At 43.4% G+C, this 25948-nt stretch overlaps 1 protein-coding gene across 3 annotated transcripts in view; it reads left to right on the top strand.

Moving 5' to 3' along the window:
- The window catches only part of LOC133243947 (liprin-alpha-1-like), a 71583-nt gene that overhangs the window by 4416 nt on the left and 41219 nt on the right, over window positions 1-25948 (top strand). Inside the window, exons 2-4 of one of the 3 annotated variants that reach the window (XM_061410652.1) lie at window positions 10198-10294; window positions 10517-10721; window positions 11349-11778. In XM_061410652.1, the coding sequence (XP_061266636.1) occupies window positions 10260-10294; window positions 10517-10721; window positions 11349-11453 (345 nt within the window). In that variant the 5' untranslated portion in view covers window positions 10198-10259 and the 3' untranslated portion in view covers window positions 11454-11778. Of the gene's footprint in view, window positions 1-10043; window positions 10295-10516; window positions 10722-11348; window positions 11779-25948 lie in introns of those variants that run through there. The other 2 variants (XM_061410651.1, XM_061410653.1) reach the window with 2 other exon arrangements.

Genomic DNA, 25948 nt, shown 5'->3' with positions numbered 1-25948 from the left:
GCTCTGCCCTGTGGCTTCATGACAAGTATGGTGGGCTGAGTGGTGGCTCCGAAAGCCATCCATCCTTCTGCAGCCTCCAGAGGTGGCCTTATTCCGATGAAAGGTCTCGGCAGATGGAAGTAAGTTCCTGACCTCTGCACCAGATCACCCGGGATGCATGTGGACCCTAAATCCAACGACAGGTGTCCTTGGAAGAAAAGAGGGGGTGATCTGAGGCACAGAGCCACCCAGGGGAGAAGGTTTGTGCAGATGGATGCAGAGGTCGGGGTGATGTGGCCAGAAGCCCAGGGTGGCCTGGCATCCCCCAAGGACTGGACCAGGCCAGAGGGACCCTCCGCTGGAGCCTCTGGAGGGAGCTCAGCCCTGCCCACACCTTGATCACAGGTTTCTGACTCCAGAACTGGGGGGGGGGGGATGAATTTGTGTTAAAGCTGTCCAGTCTGTGGCCAGTGGCTGCAGCCACCCCTGGACACTGAGAGTGAACTTGCTGGCTCCAAGGTGAGAACAGTGGCAGGACCCACCCCCTACCCCCCAACCCCAACACACAATCTTGTCATGAGGTTAAATGAGTTCATACACACAGATGGCTGAATCAAGGACTGACACTTGGATCTCAGCCCGCTTCACTTCCTCCTCCTCGTCACCATCACCGTCATTGTGAGGGGCCCTCATCCACTCATTCAGTGGACATACAAGGCCCTGATGCGGGCAGTGAGGCCAGCGAGCTGGGAGGCTCCGCACAGGACTCACCCTGCCTGCTGGGGCCGCATGGACAAGGCTTGTGCAGTGACACGGAGGTCCCGGGAGAGGCTGGATCCTCCGGTCGTGGGAGGCATGGGCGCCTCAGCATCAGAGGTGGAGGGTTGAGCCGGGTTCATCCTGGGGGGGTGCAGCCCTTCACTCAAAGTGGAGGAAGAACCCCATGTGGCACCCAGTGTCCGGTAGCCTCCCCTTGCCATGGCAGGCTGCGGGCACAGCCATGGATGACCAGGAGTCTGCATCTCACTAGGGGCCGAGGCTGGCACTGAGTGAATCCTCAGTGAGGATTTAAAAAAAAAAAAAAAAACCATCCTAAGTGACTTCAGCTCCATTGCTTTTTGCCAAAAACCTACAATGATCCCAAGAGCTTTGTACACTCCAAGGGTGGTGACTGGATGTGGAGCCCAGCACAGACCCAAGTCAGTCCTGCCCTGAGTCGCACGGGCCGGCCACACCATCCCCCTTCCTTGGCCTGGCTTTCTTCTGCCAGGACCCCCCGAATGGTGGAAAGGCAAGTGTGGCCTCAAGCTGAGGGGCCCAGCCTGGGCTCCAAACCCCTGGGGGTCCCCTTGGGACGTCTGGTGGACCTAGTTCCCCCTGCCGTGGGGCAGCTCTCTCTCGGGGACTGTCGTGTTTCTTTGCTTTCTGTTGTGATGGGGCACCCCAGTTATCTCAGGGCGATGGGAAGTCTGTTGGTGTTACATGCTCCTGCCTTAGATGGGGAAACATTATTGCTGCATTGACACGGCTCACTCGATACTGGGAATCTGTTAAACACAAATGGCAAGGGGAACAGAGCAAAACAGAAAAAGAAAAATAGAGAGTTGCTGGGTTGCTTCAGGTCTCACCTGTGATTAAGAGTGTGTACAGCCTGCACGTGAACCGGGGTTCCCACACCTGCCAGCTACCAGGTGCCAGGCCCTGATTTTAGACACCCAGCTTCACTAAGGAGTCATTGACAGATACAGTTTATGTGTATTTAAAGTCTACATTGTGATGACTTGATGCCCATAGACGTCATGGAATGATTGCCTTACATACACATCACCTCACACGGTTAACTCTGTGTGTGTGTGAGTGTGTGTGTCTTTTATGTTGTTCTTATAATCCGTGAACACAATATAGATAGCTTTCCATTTTTTAAGATCTTCTTTAATTTATCTTAGAAGTTTATAGTTTGCCATATGTCTTGCACATGTTTAATTAGATATCTTGATATTTTCAGTGCCATTATAAATTCCTAATAGATACAGAATTTACTTTTCTATATTCACTTGGTAAATCCATTTATTTCAAATCATTCTAATTGTATTTATTTATGTATACACAATTATGTCTGCAAATAAGTTCTTTTTTTCCCCTTTGCAACTGTGATAACCCTTTACTTTTTCTTGCCTTATTGTATGGACTAGGATCTCCAGTCCTGAGTACATTGGTGAACAGAAGTAGTAAGAATAAGTATCCTTGTCTCTTTCACATTATCAGAGGAAAAGCTTTCAGTATTTCACCATCACACATGATATTAGCTTTTTTGTAGATAGTTTAATCAAAATATGTAAATTCTTCTCTGTTAGTTTACTAAGAGTTTTTTCTTAGTCGTGAACTAAAATTATTACATTACATTTTCTTGTTTATTTTCTGCAGATTTTGAAATGGGTAATTTTTCTTTTATGTGATTATTTTTCTTTTATGTGATTTAACTTTAAAAAAATTTTGTGATTCTAAAACAACCCCAACCTGATCTCAATGTATTCTCCTTCAGTTGGACTTTATTTGTTAGTGTTTTATTTAGGATTATTTCATCTATACTCAGAGTCTGTAATTTTACTTTCTTGTACTTCTTCCTGGTTGGATTTAGTATCAAGGTTATGCTAGTCTTATAAAACAAGGTTGGAGAGTGTTCCTTGTTTACTGCAAGAATTCCTGTGAGATTACTGTTTTCTTCCCTAGAATTTTGGAAGAATTGATTGGCAAAACCAGTTGGTTTCATTGTGGGGAGGCTTTTAATTTCAGATGTAATTTTTTTCATGCAAATAAAATTTTCTGATTTTGTATGTCTTCTTGGGTCTATTTCAGTAAAGCATTTCCGTCCTGCTAGGAAGTTATTGAAGCGAGCAGACTCTCCAGTTAGTAAGTGAACTGTGGTTCATAATATTTTTCTTATCTGCAAGATGTGTTGTCTCCCCTTTTAAAAACCCCTGATGCTGGTGATTTGAGCTTTGTCTCTTTCTCTTAATAAGTCTCTCTAGGGGTTTATCAGTTCTTTCAAAGAGCAAACTTTTGGCTTTGTTTTTAAAAAACTTCATATTTGCTTTCTGTTTCCTTGTTTTCTGCTCCTTTTTTCCCCCCATCTACCTTGTGTTTCGTTTGCTATGTTTTTTTCCTGGTTTCTTGGGAGAGAGGCTTAATTGATTTTTAGCCTTCCTTCTTTTCCAGTGTATGTGTTTAAGACTTTAAGTTACCCTCTAAACACAGTCGCTGTGTCCCACAGGTTTGAATAAGCCAGATTTTCATTATCTTTTATGGAAAAGTATTTTCTAATTTTCATTGTGTTTTTAAAAATTATTATTCACGAAATTCTTCAAGCAGTATGTCATTTAAATTCGCAATGTTTGGGGAGCTTTTTCCAGTGACCCTTTTTTGATTTCTAGCTTAATTCCATGAAGAGCCCCATCGTAGGCTTTTGGGGTTACTGTTATAAATACCGTAGACTAGCTGATAAACAACAGAAAGTTGTTTCTTGTAGTCCTGAGGCTGGGGAGTCCCAAGATCACCAGCAGGTGCCACATCTGGTGAGGCCTGTTTCCTGGTTCCTAGACTGCCTCCTGCTTCTCCCTGTCCTCACAGCACAGGAGCCCATTCCCTCCTGGCCTGACCCCTCCCAGAGTGCCTGCCTCCTTGGATCATCACCACGTGCTGGGTGAAGTTTGAGGGCCCATAAACCGTCAGCCCATTGCAATCCCTAAGTATCCTCTGCATTATTTCAGTCCTTTGAAATAATTCAAGCTTTCCTAATGGCTCAATACATATTCTTTCTGTTATATGTTCCTTGGGCTCTTGAATATGTATCAGTGGGAATGCAGTGTTCCATGTGTATCAGTCAGATCAGGCTTGTAACTCATGTAATTCAGATTCCGGTAGCCACATTGAATAAAAGCAGAAGTAGGTGAAATTACCTGTAATATATTTTATTTTAACACACCCCAAATATTATCATTTCAGTGTGTAATCAACATGATAAAACCTAATGAAATAGTTCACGTTCTTTTTTTCATGCTAAGTCTTTAAAATCCAGCGTGTGTTGCAGGCTTGCAGCACATCTCATTGTAGAGCCAGCCGTATTTCAGGTACTTCATGGCTGCAGGTGACTACATACCAGGGGGCCCAGTTCCACGAGAGATGTGTCTTTAATGTCTCCCACTGGGATTATGAACTTGGCTGTTACTCCTTTTCTATTTCTGTCAGTTTTTATGTATTGATATTTTGAAGTTATGTTATTAGGTACATTCAAGTTTAGAATCCTCATCTTCTTGCTAGATTGAACTTGTATCAGTATGAGATGCTCCTTTTTATCGCTAGAAATGCTTCTTTTTTAGAGACTATTTGATAGTGATATTGCCACATCGGTTTTCTGTCCTTGTTGGCCTGGGTATCTTTTAGGTTCACCTGTCTAAAAGATATTCCATCTTAACATGTAGCTCTGTGAATAGTGTACAGTTTTCATTGGAATCAGTTTGACACTTTATCTTTTAATGAGAGTGTTTGCTCTGTTTATAATGTTGATATTCAGTGTGTAGACACCATGTTGCTGTGTGTTTTCTGTTTGTCCCACCTAGTCTGTGTTCTTTGCTCTTGCCTTCTTTTAGAAGTTTGAAGTGTTTCTCTAGTTCTGTGCTCCTCTGTCAGGTTGTTGGGTGCACATTCAGAGACGCAGCGTGTGTTTTACATTGAAGTCTAACTTAGTACTTTTACTGCCTCCCTGACACGACTGTTTCCTCCTTGTCACTGTTACACTTTGAACTGTTAGATATATATATTTGGCGTTAACATCATTGTTTTGTAAAGTTAGTATTTACCCTCACAGTTACCTCATTGTTGGTCTCTACTTGTTTTTTATATTTCCATCAGAGACTACTTTTCTTTTTCCCAAAGCACTGCCTGAATATTTTTTTAGTGCATGTGTGTGGGTGATGAGTTGTCTCATTTCCACTTGCCCTAAAAGTCTTTATTTTGCTTTCATTTTCGAAGAGTGTTTTTCTTGGGTATAGAATTCCAGGTTGGTGGTTATTTGTTTTTCAGCATTTTACAGATGCCAGTCCATTATTTTCTGACTTCCTTGTTCTTGAAAAGTCAGCTCTCAGTGTTGCTGTGCCATTAAAAGCCACACCATTTTTCCTCTGAACACTTGAACATGTTCTTCTAGCCTTAGGCACCCACAGAGCTGCTGAAACCAATGGGTGGTTATCATTTTTGAGTCAGTGGTCTGATTCTTGAACCAACTCTTGCCACTGTCCCTGTCAGCCAGTTCAGTTGTTCAGTATCTGCCCCATTGCGACCCCATGGACTGCAGCACACGAGGCTTCCCTGTCCATCACCAACTCCGGAGCTTGCTCAGACTCATGACCATCAAGTCGGTGATGCCATCCAACCATCTCATCCTCTGTTGTCCCCTTCTCCTCCTGCCCTCAGTCTTCCCCAGCATCAGGTTCTTTCCCAATGAGTCAGTTCTTCGCATCAGGTGGCCAAAGTATTGGAGCTTCGGCATCAGTCTTTGCAGTGAATATTCAGGTCTGATTTGCTTTATTTATTTTTTTTTTATTTTTTTTTTAGTCTCATATCTTTGTTTTATTTAAATAGACAAAGCTTCAAATATCATGAAAGCACATTAATTATTCAAGCACGCAGATGCTCTGTGGATATGACTTGAGAGCAGAGCAGGGTTAGAACATAAGATTGGAGTAGGCTTACACATGTGGCAATGTTAGAAAACTCAAATGTCGAAGAGAAGCAGGGGTGGGGGAAGTTACGATGATGAGAACATGAACTAGAGAGCTTTTTAAAGGTAATATCTTAAAAATGTTAGAAATTTATTACCTTAAATATGTTAGAAATGTATGTTTTTACTAATGGGAGAGACATATTAAATCACATTTTCTTAAGTTTTTTTTTTTTTTAAATTAATTTTATTTTATTTTTAAACTTTACATAATTGTATAGGATTGACTTGTTGGATCTCCTGGCAGTCCAAGGGGCTCTCAAGAGTCTTCTCCAACTCCCCAGTTCAGAAGCATCGATTCTTCGGCATTCAGCCTTCTTCATGGGGCAACTCTTACATCCATACGTGACTACTGGAAAAATCATAGCTTTGACTCAGTGAACCTTTGTCGGCAAAGTAGTGTCTCTGCTTTTTAATATGCTGTCTAGGTTTGTCATAGGTTTCCTTCCAAGAAGCAAGCATCTTTTAATTTCACCATCTGCAGTAATTTTGGAGCCTAAGAAAATAAAGTCTGTCACTGTTTCCATTGTTTCTCCATTTATTTGCCATGAAGTGATGGGGCTGGATGCCATGATCTTCATTTTTTGAATGTTGAGTTTTATGCCAGCTTTTTCACTCTCCTCTTTCACTTTCATTAAGAGGCTCTCTAGTTTCAACCCTTGGAGGAATTTCTTATTCCCCTTTCTGTCTTTTCTCCACCATGAGGGTCCCCATTTATAATTTTTAACAACGTAGTTTAACAAGGGGCTTCTTCAATATATTCTATCCTTTTTTTCTCTCTCTTATATATATATATATATATATTTTTACCCGACCAGTCCTTCAGTTCACTGATCCTCTCTTCAGCTACGTCCAATTTGATGTTAAGCCCAGAGACTGATTTCTTAAATTCAGTCACTGTTATTGTAAAGTTCGAGAGTCGGTTTTGATTCTCAGAAATTTTTCCTTTTGTCAAGTATATTTTTGAACAGGTGACATTTGCATCTGATACCTCTAGCACACTTCTGATATGCTGATATACATCTGATACCTCTGGATCTGGTTCAGCTCTTTTTCTCTTGGTCCTGTTTGTTGTTACACCCTTTTTTGCTTCTTTGGTTGCATGTTGGACATTATGTTTGGAAAACCCTAGAGGTTCTGAGTGATGCTGCCTTCTCCAGAGTTTCCTCTGACACACACGTCCAGTGGGGACAGAGCTGTCTGTTCACTTAGGGCCTGAGGGACTTGAGGCTGGGGAGGGGGCGGTGTCCTTGTAAGCTCAGTCTCAGCAGCCTTCACCCACCTTCCACCACCACCCCAGGGAGGAGCTTTCCAGCATCTCGGTCTGGAAGCCTGGGCTGCCCCATAGCCCCCCCCCCCCTTCTTGGCAGGTCCTGAAGTGGGGGGCTGCCCCCATCTGCGAGGATGTGTAACTGAAGGGCCCGCCTGTGGGCACTTTTTCAGTGTTGCAACCCCAAGGCAAAGACCAAGACCAGGAAGAACTTGGCCTCGGCCCAAGTCCTGGAAGCAGAGTGGCCTGAGGTGAGAGCAGCCGGGGGCTGGGCCCATCAGATTGGGCCTCACCCAGCGAAGTGTTGGGGTTGTGTTTCATTTTGTTAGCATAGTTGTGGGCCCTGCCGGCCAGGGCGCTTTGGCCTTAGTGGGCAGGATCGACCCCAGCAGGATTACCTTGTAAGAGGTTGTGCAGGTGCCACGTGGAGGACAGGCGGGGGCCCCACAAGAAGGGAAACACTGCATGGAGGAGTCACTGGGGCACGTGGACTAAGCTATAAAGTCAGTCCTTGAAGCAGAAAGGCTAAGCCCGTTAATGTCTCCCATCTTACAAAGCACAGACCAGTGTGTCCAGTATTTTAATGTCAGGTACCTACTGCTTACATGTATGACATACACCCTCATAGCTACACGTGTCTACTACATGCCTCTGACAAGTGCTGGGCATTGTTCTGGGTGCTGGACACTCAGTATGTAGTAGGGGATACGTAGCCCAGGATTTTTTTATTTCTGCAAAGAAAAATAGAAGAACAAAAGATTCCATGTGGTTCAGTTTGAGAAAGTTCACCATGTGGAGGGCCCCATGTGCACGCAAATTGTGGTAAAATACATATAACATAAATTAACATTTTAACCACTTGATTGAATGACTGGGTGGCTTCAGTGGAGTCAGGCTAACAGATGGCCCTGAGGTGCCATCCGCCTTTCTCCCAGATGAACACTCCAAAGCTTGGTGGCCTTGTAGACCTTCCCTTTATTCTTCACTCTCCCCAGTGGCTCTAGGTCATTGGTCTGTGTGTCATTTAAGAATCTCTTTATCCACTTTGTTGTTAGGTTTATATTTTGGAAAGCTTCTCAGACGTCCCTGGGTCTTGAGAAGGCAGGCTTGGATTCCACGTTCTCCCCTGCCACGTGCCTGCCAGGTCGAGGTGGAGGCCGAAGGCTGGTCTGAGTTGTGGTGGTCTGTGTGGTCGTGGGGTCAGTGGACCCCCTCTTCTCTGGAGGGGCAAGGAAATCCTTTGTGTGGAGCCTGGAGAGACTTGACAGGGCCAGTCTTCACAGTCTTGCTCTCTTTTTAATTTATGTTTGCATTTAGTTTCTCATTTAACTGTTTTCTAGGAGTTTCCAACTCCTACTGAGGAACTAAAAATATGCTTGGAGCAGCTTCTTGAAAGAATAAGAAGAAATCGCTGAGCTTAGAGTGGAAAGAAGCAATACCAGGGTCAGTAGGGGGATTCTCATGTGTTGACATTTGCCCCGCGGGGGTCACCACTGGCCTCCGTTTTGGTGTCTTTAAACTCTGTCTGATTTTCAAGTCATTTTTCACACCTTCCCACTGAGCAGACCAGGGTGGATCAGTTCGGGGTTCTCATACCTTGCTTCAAATTTATGATGAGAGCTAATGTAATTTTAGAACATTTGAGGGGGGAGTTCTCTTAACTTACATTTTTGTCCATGCTACACTTTGTGTGGAATCTTAGTTCCCTGATCAGGGATTAAAACCAATGACCCCTGCAGAAGTGTGGAGTCTTAACTACTGGGCCCCTGGGAAAGTCCACTCTAACTTTAGCCTGAACTGGTGGGATTCCGATGTGCCTTAGCATGTTTTCCGCTATAGGGTGAGTCTGAGAGGAGGTATTGGGCCTGAATCGAGCATGAGGTTGAAGGTGCTCCTTTGGCCCTGCCCTGCAGCTGCTGCTGGAGCACCTGGAGTGCCTGGTTTCCTGGTATGTGCTGTCCCTCCAGATAACGGTGGGCAAGCAGCAGGCGCAGTCCTTAGCCGGCATGACCAGTGACGTGGAGGTGCTCAGGGCACTGAAATTGCTGTTTGAGCACCACAAGACCCTGGACGAGAAGGTACCAGCCACCCAGTCGTCCTGGATTTGTACACTTGCTGTCTTGTTAGGTGGATGATGCATGTATTTATGTAACTACTTGACTTTTGAGCTTCTTGAATTCTTGTATATATATTTTTTCTGTAAGAAGTCAGAGTTTTATATAATTAAAAAGCGTTGCCTGTGTACATGCTCAGTCACGTCCAAATCTTTGTGACGCTCTGGACTGTAGCCCACCATGCTCCTCTCTTCATGGGGCTTCCCAGGCGTGAATACTGGAGTGGGTGTCCATCTTCCACTCCAGGCAGTCTTCCCAACCCAGGGATCGAACCTGCCCTCTTGTATTGGCAGGTGGATTCTTTACCACTGATCCACCTGGGAAACCCCCAGTTAAAAAGTGTTAGTTGGCATAAATGTCTCCAGATTTATTATATTCTGTACATCAACTTGCAGTTAAAAACTGGGTAATAGAATTAATTTAGGATAACATTTTGTTCTCTCAAAGTTAGAATTTAAAGCTGTTAACAAGCATGTTTTCTTGACGTTAAGATCAATGAGAGACATTAAAGGTGTTCTGTGACAGTATCCATGTATTAGGGTGAGTACACACTAAGAAGTGTACTAACGTATATACACACATCAACACACAGTGACTCGGCCCCTTTTATTTGAGTTGAGAGCGTGATTACAAGTAGCACTCGAAAGGTGTAGTTTGTTAGAAGAAGAATTAGGTGCCACATATAAAGAGGTAAGTTTGATCAGTCATTGTGTAATTTCCATGAAGGGTTTGTCATTTGAATCCTTTCATTTTAAAAAAGAATGAAGGCTGTAGTGGTGGGCATCAGATGTTATTTATCGTTCTTATTGAGGACCTGCCCACCTGGGTTATTTTAATGACTAATAAACTAGACTTGTGGCTCAGAGTTGCAGGATCTCTACCCCTTTGTCCAGCAGAAGACAAATTCTGACTCTAATCATCTGGTGGTATTTGGGATGGATAGCATCACCATGTATTTTCTTTTTATGTTGCGTTTTCAGTTTACACTTGAATTTTTCCAGGTGTTTTGCTGTCTTTACTTATTTCTTTACTCTAATTCAATTTTTTGGTTTTAGCAGATGATTCTTAGAGGAGAATAACCAGGAAAAGATACTAATGCACAGGGTGCTTGATGTAAATCATGAGCAAGAAAACATGCCAAGCGCCAATGGAAAGGCAAGTCCTTGGTCTCACTCTCTGTCTGCTTCTTGTCTTACCATCCAGTCTGTGTGGGGCTGTCGGGACCTCTCACCAACATACCATGTAGGTCTGAGTGGCTGTGAGGGTCTTGTGAGCTCCCAGAGCGCAGAAGGCAGTTTTGACCTCACCGATTGCCCAGAACTGCTGTGGTCCCTCCCTCTCAAAACAAGGCTGTCTAAGGCTTCCTTTCCCCCTTAGAGACCCTCTAAGCCACGAGGAAGACCTGGCTAAGGTGATCGACCTCCAGGAAGTCATAGACAAGCAGGAGCAGAGCCAGATGGAGGAGCGCCTGGCAGCCCTCTTTGCCCATGTGACAGAGCTGAAGGAGGACCTGGACACGGCCAAGAAGGACCTCCTCAAGTCCGAGGACGTGAACAGGAAACTGCAGCAGGATGTCCACAAAGTGAGTGACGGCAGCTGTGTCTGTTGTCCTGAGGTGGACTGTGGGTCCCTTGTTCTCCCGGTGATCTCAGCCTTGGCATGGCTGCGTGAGCAAGAGCAGAGCTCTGGCGAGACCGCAACTGGCTGCCTCCCCGCCTCTGCATTGAGATCTCTGGGGTAGAAGAGGCCTGGTCCAGGCATTCCGTTGGCAGTGAACCAACATTAGGGCAGCCCTAGCGCTGTGCTGCACCCTGGGTTGTGGACTCCTCATTTCTACAAGTTCTAGGGTGCCCAGTGTGTTCCTTTTTAAAAATTCATTCATCCATTCATTCATTTATTAGCATATAGTTGCTTTACACTGCTGTGTCAATTTCTGCTGTACAGCAAAGTGAATCAGTCATCTATCTATCTATCTATCTACGTATCTCCCTCTCTTTTAGATTTCCTGCCCATTTACTTCACCACAGAGCACTGAGTAGACTTCCCTGTGCTGTGCACTAGGTCCTTACTCGTTGACTTTATGTGTAGTATCAGTGCTGTATATATGTCAACCCGAGTCTCCCGGTTCATCCTCTCCCAACCCCCACCCCCACAACTCCCTGTCAAATGTGTTCCTGATGATGCTGAAATTTCCTTCTGATTCACTCAGGCGAGTCTGGTGACGTCTGTGGAGCCCGTTCTCTTGGAGAGATGGGAGCATGCTGTGTGGACTCTGCTGAGGCAGCTTGCCTGGCCATCTTCTCGAGTTTTCTGAGGTTCCGCTCCTTGAAGGGATGTGTGACAGTGATACCGGCGGTCAGACAAGTCAAGTGGCATTTGCTCACCCTCAGATCCTCAGGCCCGAGTTGTGTAACCATGTGGAATCATGATGTTTCTGGCGGTCGTGTCTGCGGGTGTCATGATTTATGAGAAACTACCTAACGGTCACCGTGAAAACAGAAGAGTGCTGGGGGTTCAGGCCTCCTCCTGTGAGCCTCACCTCTCCTCTGTGCACAGACAGACAGCGCCCACCCTGCCCACCCCTCCCCCGTGAGACCATCTCAGAGAGAACCCCTCCAACATGTGGTACAGCAAGTGTCCTTGTTTAGTAGCTTGGTGTGAGTAATTCCGTGTGAGAACTCAAAACAGAAATATTTGCACAGGTTTGTATAAGCTATTCACACTACTCTTTGGCAACAGGAGATTAGGTGGCAGAGTTTAATACATACAGAATTCTGGAAAAAGCGTTTTTAAGACCTTTCACTTTTAATGTTAGGACTTTGCCCACATTGGTTACTTAATGACTAGGGAGGGACCTGAAATGGATTTTGAACTGGCGCACAGGAGTTGTACCAGCAGCAAGTTCTGGTCCTGGTTTGAGCGTTTCATACATGTGGTGTAACTCTGCTTTAGAAGAACTAGGCTTGAGAAATCTGCACCCAGTTGTGTTACACTTTGATCTGCTTGCCTCATTCACAAGCCAGGTGATTCCTCCCACCATAGTCAATGACAAGTCATGTCTCAGTCTCCATTCATGTAAAAAAGACTACAGGTTATTAACCTTCTGCGACTCTTAAGAAATAGCAGTGTCACAGTCTGTCAGGCCCCTCAAATAAATACACCCAAATATCAACTGGTCGCCCCCCACCCCAGTTCCAAATCTCTGCCTGTGTTTTTGAGTGTTGTCAGTCCTGTGACTACCACTCCGTGGTACCAAGTTGGACCCTAAGGAACAATGTTTGTCTCTTCTCTCTCGCTGGCCACGAAGCTACAGGCTCCTTGAGGTGCAACCATGAGCAACAGCCAGTCATACTGTCCACACACCAGACAGGCCCTTGTCACACTCGACAGCGCTGAGGGGAGCTGCTTGGGGGAGCGGCCTACCCATGGTGGAAGGGAGCCCCTCGTAGCCTCGTCTGGTCCAGTTCGGCTCTCAGGGTTTCCAGGTTTAGAATCAGCTGGTCCTATGAAACAGCAAATGACACAGCCTGCACCGCTTGCTTTCCTGATGTAAAATGACTTGCACCAAAATGTGCAGAACAGGTTACAGGAGTAGTTATCAACTCCAAATATTTTTTTTTTTCTTTTTTTTTCGAACCCTCCTCCCTCCCAACCTCCCCATACCATCCCCCTGGGCCTTCCCAGCGCACCAGCCCCAAGCATCCAGCATCGTGCACTGAACCTGGACTGGCATCTCGTTTCATACATGACATTTTACATGTTTCAATGCCATTCTCCCAAATCTTCCCACCCTCTCCCACAGAGTCCATAAGACTGTTCTATACATCAGTGTCTCTTTTGCTGTCTCGTATACAGGGTTATCGTTACCATCTTTCTAAATTCCATATATATGCGTTAGTATACTGTATTTATGTTTTTCCTTCTGGCTTACTTCACTCTGTATAATAGGCTCCAGTTTCATCCACCTCATTAGAACTGATTCAAATGTATTCTTTTTAATGGCTGAGTAATACTCCATTGTGTATATGTACCACAGCTTTCTTATCCATTCATCTGCTGGTGGACATCTAGGTTGCTTCCATGTCCTGGCTATTATAAACAGTGCTGCGATGAACATTGGGGTACACGTGTCTCTTTCCCTTCTGGTTTCCTCAGTGTGTATGCCCAGCAGTGGGATTGCTGGATCATAAGGCAGTTCTATTTCCAGTTTTTTAAGGAATCTCCACACTGTTCTCCATAGTGGCTGTACCAGTCTGCATTCCCACCAACAGTGTAAGAGGGTTCCCTTTTCTCCACACCCTCTCCAGCATTTATTATTTGTAGACTTTTGGATCGCAGCCATTCTGACTGGTGTAAAATGGTACCTCATAGTGGTTTTGATTTGCATTTCTCTGATAAACAGTGATGTTGAGCATCTTTTCAAGTGTTTGTTAGCCATCTGTATGTCTTCTTTGGAGAAATGTCTATTTAGATCTTTGGCCCACTTTTTGATTGGGTCATTTATTTTTCTGGAGTTGAGCTGTAGGAGTTGCTTGTATATTTTTGAGATTAGTTGTTTGTCGGTTGCTTCATTTGCTATTATTTTCTCCCATTCTGAAGGCTGTCTTTTCACCTTGCTAATAGTTTCCTTTGATGTGCAGAAGCTTTTAAGTTTAATTAGGTCCCATTTGTTTATTTTTGCTTTTATTTCCAATATTCTGGGAGGTGGGTCATAGAGCATCCTGCTGTGATGTATGTCAGAGAGTGTTTTGCCTATGTTCTCCTCTAGGAGTTTTATAGTTTCTGGTCTTATGTTGAGATCTTTAATCCATTTTGAGTTTATTTTTGTATATGGTGTTAGAAAGTGTTCTAGTTTCATTCTTTTACAAGTGGTTGACCAGATTTCCCAGCACCACTTGTTAAAGAGATTGTCTTTAATCCACTGTATATTCTTGCCTCCTTTGTCAAAGATAAGGTGTCCATATGTGCGTGGATTTATCTCTGGGCTTTCTATTTTGTTCCATTGATCTATATTTCTGTCTTTGTGCCAGTACCATACTGTCTTGATAACTGTGGCTTTGTAGTAGAGCCTGAAGTCAGGTAGGTTGATTCCTCCAGTTCCATTTTTCTTTCTCAAGATCGCTTTGGCTATTCGAGGTTTTTTGTATTTCCATACAAATTGTGAAATTATTTGTTCTAGCTCTGTGAAGAATACTGTTGGTAGCTTGATAGGGATTGCATTAAATCTATAAATTGCTTTGGGTAGTATACTCATTTTCACTATATTAATTCTTCCAATCCATGAACATGGTATATTTCTCCATCTATTAGTGTCCTCTTTGATTTCTTTCACCAGTGTTTTATAGTTTTCTATATATAGGTCTTTAGTTTCTTTAGGTAGATATATTCCTAAGTATTTTATTCTTTTTGTTGCAATGGTGAATGGAATTGTTTCCTTAATTTCTCTTTCTGTTTTCTCATTATTAGTGTATAGGAATGCAAGGGATTTCTGTGTGTTGATTTTATATCCTGCAACTTTACTTTAATCATTGATTAGTTCTAGTAATTTTCTGGTGGAGTCTTTAGGGTTTTCTATGTAGAGGATCATGTCATCTGCAAATAGTGAGAGTTTTACTTCTTCTTTTCCAATTTGGATTCCTTTTATTTCTTTTTCTGCTCTGATTGCTGTAGCCAAAACTTCCAAAACTATGTTGAATAGTAATGGTGAAAGTGGGCACCCTTGTCTTGTTCCTGACTTTAGAGGAAATGCTTTCAATTTTTCACCATTGAGGATAATGTTTGCTGTGGGTTTGTCATATATAGCTTTTATTAAGTTGAGGTATGTTCCTTCTATTCCTGCTTTCTGGAGAGTTTTTATCATAAATGGGTGTTGAATTTTGTCAAAGGCTTTCTCTGCATCTATTGAGATAATCATATGGTTTTTGTTTCTCAATTTGTTAATGTGGTGTATTACATTGATTGATTTGCGGATATTGAAGAATCCTTGCATCCCTGGGATAAAGCCCACTTGGTCATGGTGTATGATCTTTTTAATGTGTTGTTGGATTCTGATTGCTAAAATTTTGTTTAGGATTTTTGCATCTATATTCATCAGTGATATTGGCCTATAGTTTTCTTTTTTTGTGGCATCTTTGTCAGGTTTTGGTATTAGGGTGATGGTGGCCTCATAGAATGAGTTTGGAAGTTTACCTTCCTCTGCAATTTTCTGGAAGAGTTTGAGCAGGATAGGTGTTAGCTCTTCTCTGAATTTTTGGTAGAATTCAGCTGTGAAGCCGTCTGGACCTGGGCTTTTGTTTGCTGGAAGATTTTTGATTACAGTTTCAATTTCCATGCTTGTGATGGGTCTGTTAAGGTTTTGTATTTCTTCCTGGTCGAGTTTTGGAAAGTTGTACTTTTCTAAGAATTTGTCCATTTCTTCCTCGTTGTCCATTTTATTGGCATATAATTGTTGATAGTAGTCTCTTATGATCCTTTGTATTTCTATGTTGTCTGTTGTGATCTCTCCACTGTCATTTCTAATTTTATTGATTTGATTTTTCTCCCTTTGTTTCTTGATGAGTCTGGCTAATGGTTTGTCAATTTTATTTATCCTTTCAAAGAACCAGCTTTTGGCTTTGTTGATTTTTGCTATGGTCTCTTTTGTTTCTTTTGCGTTTATTTCTGCTCTAATTTTTAAGATTTCTTTCCTTCTACTAACCCTGGGGTTCTTCATTTCTTCCTTTTCTAGTTGCTTTAGGTGTAGAGTTAGGTTATTTATTTGACTTTTTTCTTGTTTCTTGAGGTGTGCCTGTATTGCTATGAACTTTCCCCTTAGGACTGCTTTTACTGTGTCCCACAGGTTTTGGGTTGTTGTGTTTTCATTTTCATTCGTTTCTATGCAAATTTTGATTTCTTTTTTGATTTCTTCTGTGATTTGTTGGTTATTCAGCAGCATATTGTTCAGCCTCCATATGTTGGAATTTTTAATAGTTTTTCTCCTGTAATTGAGATCTAATCTTACTGCATTGTGGTCAGAAAAGATGCTTGGAATGATTTTTATTTTTTTGAATTTACCAAGGCTAGCTTTATGACCCAGGATGTGATCTATTCTGGAGAAGGTTCCATGTGCGCTTGAGAAAAAGGTGAAATTCATTGTTTTGGGATGAAATGTCCTATAGATATCAATTAGGTCTAACTGGTCTATTGTATCATTTAAAGTTTGTGTTTCCTTGTTAATTTTCTGTTTAGTTGATCTATCCATAGGTGTGAGTGGGGTATTAAAGTCTCCCACTATTATTGTGTTATTGTTAATTTCTCCTTTCATACTTGTTAGCATTTGTCTTAGATACTGCGGTGCTCCCGTGTTGGGTGCATATATATTTATAATTGTTATATCTTCTTCTTGGATTGATCCTTTGATCATTATGTAGTGACCTTCTTTGTCTCTTTTCACAGCCTTTGTTTTAAAGTCTATTTTATCTGATATGAGTATTGCTACTCCTGCTTTCTTTTGGTCCCTATTTGCATGGAAAATCTTTTTCCAGCCCTTCACTTTCAGTCTGTATGTGTCCCCTGTTTTGAGGTGGGTCTCCTGTAGACAACATATGTAGGGGTCTTGTTTTTGTATCCATTCAGCCAGTCTTTGTCTTTTGGTTGGGGCATTCAACCCATTTACGTTTAAGGTAATTACTGATAAGTATGATCCCGTTGCCATTTACTTTATTGTTTGGGGTTCGAATTTATACACCATTTTTGTGTTTCCTGTCTAGAGAATATCCTTTAGTATTTGTTGTAGAGCTGGTTTGGTGGTGCAGAATTCTCTCAGCTTTTGCTTGTCAGAGAAGCTTTTGATTTCTCCTTCATATTTGAATGAAATCCTTGCTGGGTACAATAATCTGGGCTGTAGGTTATTTTCTTTCATCATTTTAAGTATGTCTTGCCATTCCCTCCTGGCTTGAAGAGTTTCTACTGAAAGATCAGCTGTTATCCTTATGGGAATTCCCTTGTGTGTTATTTGTTGTTTTTCCCTTGCTGCTTTTAATATTTGTTCTTTGTGTTTGATCTTCGTTAATTTGAGTAATATGTGTCTTGGGGTGTTTCGCCTTGGGTTTATCCTGTTTGGGATTCTCTGGGTTTCTTGGACTTGGGTGATTATTTCCTTCCCCAGTTTAGGGAAGTTTTCAACTATTATCTCCTCAAGTATTTTCTCATGATCTTTCTTTTTGTCTTCTTCTTCTGGAACCCCTATGATTCGAATGTTGTAGCGTTTAATATTGTCCTGGAGGTCTCTGAGATTGTCCTCATTTCTTTTAATTCGTTTTTCTTTTATTCTCTCTGATTCATTTATTTCTACCAATCTATCTTCTAATTCACTAATCCTATCTTCTGCCTCTGTTATTCTACTATTTGTTGCCTCCAGAGTGTTTTTAATTTCATTTATTGCATTATTCATTGTATATTGACTCTTTTTTATTTCTTCAAGGTCCTTGTTAAACCTTTCTTGCATCTTCTCAATCCTTGTCTCCAAGCTATTTATCTGTGATTCCATTTTAATTTCAAGATTTTGGATCAATTTCACTATCATTATTCGGAATTCTTTATCAGGTAGATTCCCTATCTCTTCCTCTTTTGTTTGGTTTGGTGGGCATTTATCCTGTTCCTTTATCTGCTGGCTATTCCTCTGTCTCTTCATCTTGTTTAAATTGCTGAGTTTGGGGTGTCCTTTCTGTATTCTGGCAGTTTGTGGAGTTCTCTTTATTGTGGCTATTCCTCGCTGTGTGTGGGTTTGTACAGGTGGCTTGTCAGGGTTTCCTGGTTAGGGAAGCTTGTGTCAGTGTTCTGATGGGTGGAACTGTATTTCTTCTCTTTGTTCAGTCGCGCTGTGGGGAGGGAGGGAGGGATGCTGCAAGCAAATAACACTGGCGTGCGCTCGCAGTGCCTCAGCCACACTGGGTCTGCCCCCGCTCACTGCGCGTGTAGCCTCCCTGCCCACACTGCTAGGGCTCTAGGTTGTTCCGCCGGGAACAGTCCGAGGCTGGCCCTGGGTTGTATGTACCTCCCAGGTCCAAGCCGCTCAGGTTCAGGCACTCGGGTAGTCCTCAGAGGCGCAGACTCAGTTGGGCCTGAGTATTGTGCTCTTCCCAGGTCCGAGCAGCTCAAGTGATGAGGTGTTTGGCGAGCGCCAATGCTGCAACTTATCGCCTCCCCGCCACTTGGTTATCTGGGCGCAAAACCGGCGCACCTTCTTAGGCAGATGTTAACCGTCCAGACCCCCAAGAAGTTTTAGTTAGCAAAGAAGCCTGCTTACAGTTTTATAGATAATGTCTCTCTGGAGCTGCGATTGCCCCCTTCCGGCTCTGGCTGCCTGTCACCAGAGGGGGAAGGTCTGCAGCCGGCTATCTCTGTTCAATTCTTTGTTCCGTGCGCGGGCCTGGCGGTCTTAGGTTGGGGCTAGCTTTTCGCGTGGTAGATATCCCACAGTCTGGTTTGTTAGCCCAAATTATTTCGCTCAGATAGTGCTTAGGGTATTCAGGCCAGATTCTTACTCTAAGCGATGCAGCCCGCGCTGCGCCTCCCTGCCCAGCCCCCGCTTGTTAATGGTGCCTGCAGGCGTCTGCGCTGCTTCTCCGCTGGGGGAGTTCCCGTAGGACTCGCAATCTTCGAGTTTTAATTGTTTATTTATTTTTTCTTCCTGTTATGTTGCCCTCTGTGCTTCCAAAGCTCGGCACAGATTCGGCAGTGAGAAGGTTTCCTGGTGTTTGGAAACTTCTCTCTTTTTAAGACTCCCTTCCCGGGACGGAGCTCCGTCCCTCCCTCTTTTGTCTCTTTTTTTGTCTTTTATATTTTTTCCTACCTCCTTTCGAAGAGTTGGATTGCTTTTCTGGGTGCCTGATGTCCTCTGCCGGCGTTCAGAAGTTGTTTTGTGGAATTTACTCGACGTTTAAATGCTCTTTTGATGAATTTGTGGGGGAGAAAGTGTTCTCCCTGTCCTACTCCTCCGCCATCTTGGCTCCTTCCTCAACTCCAAATATTTTAATTGTGAGAAAATATTCTCTAAGTGTCCCATAGCAAATAGAAGCACTCAGAACAATATTAAACCCTATAAACCATAATGAATAAGAAGTTCCATCTCAGGTGTAGAAAAGCTTCTGGAGGAAACACGGCAAGCCATTAACAATGATGAAGTCTGTAGAGAGAAGCTGGACTTGGGGCGGGGGTTCGGGTAGGGGGGCAGGACTCACTCTATTGCCCTCGCTCCTCTCATTGCTTTAAACTGTATCCATGGAGCTCACCTGCATTCCTCACATTCATTCCTCTACAACCCACTTCACTTCTTCACGGGGTAAAACAAGTCAAACAGGCCAAGTTTCTGAGTCACTTGACAACCTGGCAGCTCTGTGCTGTCGGCCACGGCAGTCACTCGCCTCCTGCAGCCCCTGAGCACGTGAGACAGGCTGGTGCAACACTAGATGTGGAAATCACACAGGATTTCAAGACTCACAGTGAAAAAAGGGCGTCAAGTAGCCCGTTGGTTTTTAAGGAAGTTTAGATTGCATATGTGGCTCATATTATCTTTCTAACGGACAGCACAGTCCACGTGAAAGGCTCACGCTTTGTCTCAGCTTTCGGGTGAACCCAGAAAGGACTACTCAGAATTCTGAACCACACACAACGGCCACACACTCTAAATCCATCTATAATGCAAACACATTCAGTGTTCAAAACCAGAAATGCTATACATGTTACAGCAGTGGATTAGCCATAAGGAAAATGTAACTCGACATCTGCTAAGCATCTTTAGTGACTGGAACAATGAACCCAGCTCAATTCAGCTCTTAACAAATTGCTAAACGATTTAGAGATTTAAGTAGCTTGTTGTTTTGCATTTCTTCTAATTGCTTTTTAACATTTTTAGCTTCCCATAGGAGAGCATTCTGAAAAAGATACAAACAGCTTTAGTGTCAATTCTTACAGATGTTGCATGGACTGCGGGATGGCTACTCTTCTGTCTGAAAGCATAAAGCACCTCGGGATGAGTGGCAGACCTCGCGCCCAGAGTGAAGTGCCAGCACGAGGCTGGATGACAACTTTTAACATTAACTTGTACACAGACAATCTCCTCCTTCCCTGACTGATCTTTTAGATACAAGGAGGCCAGGTCCCGGGACAAGTGAAACTGCTTATAGCTTTTTGCAGTTCAGTGGTCACTCAGGAAACTGGCACAGGTTTCACATGCTAAATTCAAGCCTGAGACAAAACTATCCCCACCTCAGGGCCAGCCCACAGGTCAGGGTGAAGTGAGGGGACCACACTGTGTGGTCTCTAGTGAGGTGTGTGTTTCATCTTGGGTTTTGTGGGGGGAAAACGTGCCACAGAACTTGTAGTGACCATTGGTCTCTCTCAGACAAGTGTTGCCCAAACGCCAACCTCAGGGAAGGTTCTGGGCCTCGCCTTTAGGGCACTGGTGCAGCTGGGACAGGTTTTCACCGAACCTGAACCAGAGTGTTGCCCACTGAGCTGCTCTGGTGGAGGTTCTCAGCCATATTTCAAAGCAAATGAAAAGAGAGAAGGCTGGAGTTGGAATATGAGAATACTTGCTTTTAGTTGATTCAGTCTTTTCTATCACTTTATGTAAAAGATCCTGAACTAAACTTATCGATTAGACTGTGTCAGGCCTTAGCTTAGCTGCGTCATGTGGGATTCCTTTGTTGTGGTTGCCACGTGGTCTGTGGGCTCTTAGCTCCCCAACCAGCCATCGAACCTGCGTCCCTGACCTTGCAAGGCAGACTCTCAGTCACTGGACTGCCAGCAAAGCCCCAGAAATAAACTTCTAAGAAAGAAACGAAAGGGTGAGGGTGGACCTAGAAGAAAGTTCTAGCATGGTGGCTGGTAACACTGGGGCCATCAGTGGATCTGGCTCTCTGATGCTTTCTGTAAAGGTTGCAGGCACACATCTATGTCTGTTCCTTTACACACTGCCTGTGGATGCTGTCACGCTTATTCACTAGCATGAAATGCTGCTACTCAATTATTCATACCAGTAAAGACATTCACTCTGGGGCCCTCTATGGGAAGAGTTTTCCAACTCCTATCCTGGAGATTTCCCCCACACACAGGCCGGGCCAGGCCAGGCCAGGCCAGATGCGCCTCTTTCTAAAGAGGCCGTGGGGCTGGCTCACCTTATCCTCCAAAGCAGCCATTCTCTCCTTCAGATGAAGCTGAAGTTTCTCATCTGATTCGGATAGAAGCTTATCCACGGTATCTGATAAGTGTTTATTGTGCTCTTCATTTTTAATCTCTGCATCGCCTAAAACAGGAAAAACAAACACTCATAAACTTCAAGAGCTAATGTACCATACCATACTTCAAGTATGGTCTTTCTTTTAAAACACCAGGGAGCCGCGACGTGAGCGGCCTATGTCCTGGTTCCCGAGGCGGTCCCCTCCCATGGCCACCTCTGGTGGGCTCTTAAGCATCACCAGAGCAGATGGGCAGGTGCAGAGGGAGGCAGGGACTTCACTTGTCAAAGGTCACTCCCAATGCTTCTCTTTGGCAGAGCACCTGGTGGGCCTTACTGTCACCAGACATTACTCATCGCAGGGGCTTGGGGAGCAAGCAGATTTACACTCAGAAACAAGCAGACTTTAAAGGGGATCGGCTTACACACATGTTGGTGGAGGAATTTCCCAGTATACAAACAGAATCTTGAGTCTGGATTAAGGGGGTAAAATGAATTCAATTTATAAAGCAAAAGGTGAGAAAATTCATTTTGGAAAAAAAGCCAGTGGAGATAGGCTTTCACATATTTGTCTTTACATGCAACATCACTTGAATTCTTTGAAATAATTGCTGTTGTTCAGTTGCTCAGTCATGTCTGACCCTTTGTGACCCCATGGACTGCAGCACGCCAGGCTTCCCTGTCCTTCACTGTTTCCCAGAAGTTGCTCAAACTCATATCCATCGAGTCAGTGATGCCATCCAACCATCTCGTCCTCTGTCGCACCTTCTCCTCCTGCCTTCGCTCTTTCCCAGCATCAGGATCTTTTCCAAGGAGTGTGTTCTTCGCATCAGGTGCCCAAGTATTGAATCTTCAGCTTCAGCATCAGTCCTTCCAATGAATATTCAGGACTGATTTCCTTTAGGATTCATTGGTTTGATTGCCATACAGTCCAGGGGACTCTCAAGAGTCTTTTCCAACACCTCAGTTGAAAAGCATCAATTCTTTGATGCTCAGCCTTCTTCAAGGTCCAACTCTCACATCCGTACATGACTACTGGAAAATCCGTTTCTTTAAGAAGGTGGACTTTTGATGGCAAAATAATGATCTTAGTTTTTTTTTTTTTTTTTTTTAATGTTCAGTTTCAAGCCATCTTTTTCACTCTTTTTCACCTTCATCAAGAGGCTCTTCATCAAGGTCCTCGTGGCTTTCTGCCATAAGGGTGGTGTCATTTGCATATCTGAGGTTATTGATATTTTTCCTGATAATCTTGATTCTAGCTTTTTCTTCATCCAGTCCAGCATTTCTCATGATGCACTCTGGATATAAGTTAAATAAGGAGGACGATAATATACAGCCTTGACTTACTCCTTTCTTGATTTTGAACCAGTCTGTTGTTCCATATCCAGTTCTAACTGTTGCTTCTTGACCTGCATACAAATTTCTTAGGAGGCAGGTCAGGTGGTCTGGTATTCCCATCTCTTGATGAATTTTCCACAGTTTTTTTTAGTGATACACACAGTCAAAGGCTCTGGTGTAGTCAATTAAGCAGAAGTATGTGCTTTTCTGTAAGTCTCTTGCTTTTTCAATGACCCAACGTATGTTGGAAATTTGATCTCTGATTCCTCTGCCTTTTCTAAATCCAGCTTGAACATCTGGAAGTTCATAGTTCACATACTACTGAAACCTGCCTTGGAGAATTTTGAGCATTACTTTGCTACCGTGTGAGATGAATGCAATTGTGCAGTAGTTTGAGCATTCTTTGGCGTTGCCTTTCTTTGGGATTGGAATGAAAACGGACCTTTTCCAGTCCGGTGGCCACTGCTGAGTTTTCCAAATTTGCTGGCATATTGAGTGCAGCACTTTCACAGCATCATCTTTCAGGATTTGAAATACCTCAACTGGAATTCCATCACGTCCACTAGCTTTGTTTGTAGTGATGCTTCCTAAGGCCCACTTGACTTCACATTCCAGGATGTCTGGCTCTAGGTGAGTGATTACACCATCGTGAATATCTTGGTTGTGAAGATCTTTTTTGTACAGTTCTTCTGTGTATTCTTGCCACCTCTTCTTAATATCTTCTGCTTTTGTTAGGTCCATACCATGTCTGTCCTTTATTGTGCTATCTTTGCAGGAAAAGTTCCCTTGGTGTCTCTAATTTTCTTGGAGAGATCTCTAGTCTTTCCCATTCTATTGCTTTCCTCTATTTCTTTGGATTGATCACTGAGGAAGGCTTTCTTATCTCTCCTTGCTATTCTTTGGAACTCTGCATTTCAATGGGTATATCTTTCCTTTTCTCCTTTGCCTTTCGCTTCTCTTCTTTTCACAGCTATTTGTGTGGCCTCCTCAGAAAACCATTTTGCCTTTTTTGAATTTCTTTTTGGGGGGGTTTGGTCTTGATTACTGTTTCCTGTACAATGTCACCAACTTCCGCCCATAATTCTTCAGGCATTCTATCAGATTTATTCCCTTGAATCTCTTTTATCACTTCCACTACATAATTGGAAGGGATTTGATTTAGGTCATACCTGAATTGTCTAGTGGTTTTCCCGACTTTCTTCAATAGAAGTCTGAATTTAGCAATAAAGAGTTAATGATCTGAGCCATAGTCAGCTTCCGGTCTTGTTTTTGCTGACTGTATAGAGCTTCTCTATCTTTGGCTGCAAAGAGTATAATCTGTCTGATTGCGGTGTTGACCATCTGGTGATGTCCATGTGTAGAGTCTTCTCTTGTGTTGTTGGAAGAGGGTGTTTGCTATGACCAGCGTGTTCTCCTGGCAAAACTCTATTAGTCTATGCCCTGCTTCATTCTGTACTCCAAGGCTAAATTTGCTGTTACTCCAGCTATTTCTTGACAAATTAAGGTGCGTGAGTGTAAAGTCACTTCATTCGTGTCCCACTCTGTGCGACCCTATGTGCTGTAGCCTGCCAGGCTCCTCTGTCCATGGTATTCTCCAGGCAAGAACAATGGAGTGGATTGCCATGCCCTCCTCCAGGGGATCTTCCTGACCCACATAGTGGCACCTGTGAAGCTGCACAAATTAGGGGGGTCATATGTATTTTCATTTTGTAATCTATGGCTTTGTACTATTAAAAGACTTTAGTTCTTGAAGGATCCCTTCAGTATTGAAATGTTGCTGCGATGAGCTGTGACAGATGCCAGGATTCTTGGCCTCTGGAGGAAAGGAATTCGATCCAGGGCCAGTGATGAGGCTTGATTGCTCAGAGCTTTTTATGTAATAGTTTTATTAAAGTATAAAGGAGATAGAGAAAGCTTCTGATATATGTTGGGAGCCACCACGAGAGATCCCAACCATGACAAACATCATGTGGAGAGGACCTGACAGACAAAGGCGAAACAGGACTCAAGGGATTCCCTAGTCCTGCTCCAGCATCTACCCCAAAACTAAAATCTGTCTGTCTACTGTTTATTATATTATGCTTTTCACCAACTTTTTTGACATTTACAGGGGGCTATCCCTGACCACCTTTTTCTGAAACAAATCAACTTAGGGCTCTAGTTACTAAGTCTCCTGGGCTTGAAAGGAACATTTTTACTGTAACCCCTCTGTTACTATTTTAGCTTGTTTGGCAGGTTTATCCACATTCTTACAACTAATGCACATGATTGTTCACAACACCCCAAGCATAACCTTCGAGCGATAAAAAAGCTTTATTAAAATAATACTGCATTGTTGAGCCAATGTTTGCTGCCGAGTTTCCTTGTCCTTTACCCAATGTGCGCCTGGGAGTACATTAACAAAAATAGTTGGTATGCAAGAAAAACAAGCAGTCGCCTTGGCATTAGCAACATAAAACCCTTGAGTTAGTAAGTTCTTTCTTTGTTGTAACCCACTGTGCCTTTGTTCCATAAGAATGTATCTCTGTTTCTTGAGGGGGACTGCAGACTAAAAAGATAAAGGGAAAACAGGTTTTCTGGGCGACCAACCTTTATCAAAAAAGAGTTTCAAAATGTTAACAGGCCACAGGGCCAGAAGATGGTGTGCACAACATAAGAACCTTGTTTATAAAAAGCTATACAAAAAATGTCCTGCTTTTGATAAGGGTGAAACTGATGTAATGTTGAGCTGACTCTATATAACTCTGTATCTTTCACTTCTGGAAATATGCAACTTAGGGTATAAAAGCTCCTTTTGAAAATAAAGCTACAGACCCGGCTTCATCAGAGCTTGGTCTCCCGGTGTCATTTTTTTTTCCTTTTCACTCTTTTTTTCTCTCCATTCTTTTTTTAGGATGACTACTTAAAACACAGGGGCTCTCTGTTCACTTTTTGCCTGGGCTTCTAAGACCCTATCGGGAAGGCGCCCTGCGTCTTCACCAGGGAGAGGGCGTCCTGCGTCCTAACCCCACCTGAGAGGGCGCCTGCGGACTCCGTGACCAGAACAAGTTCTGTGTCAGGAACTTTATTGGCTTTCTGTGTAAACCAAGGAAGATTAAGCCTATTTTTTTTTCCCTTTTATCTATCTCCTTTACTTTCTCTATTTGCCGACACCGTTCTCCTGAGGGAATCCCTGGATCCAACTGGGCTGGACACCGCTAAGTGGCACCTGAAACAGAGTCCCGAAGGTAAGTCTCCCCCATTGTACAGTTTTT

The sequence above is a fragment of the Bos javanicus genome, unplaced genomic scaffold, assembly GCF_032452875.1.
Source record: "Bos javanicus breed banteng unplaced genomic scaffold, ARS-OSU_banteng_1.0 tig00000391_1, whole genome shotgun sequence".
Lineage (NCBI taxonomy): Eukaryota > Metazoa > Chordata > Mammalia > Artiodactyla > Bovidae > Bos > Bos javanicus.
The sequence above is the reverse complement of the archived record's forward strand: the minus strand, read 5'-3'. Positions and strand labels throughout refer to the sequence as shown.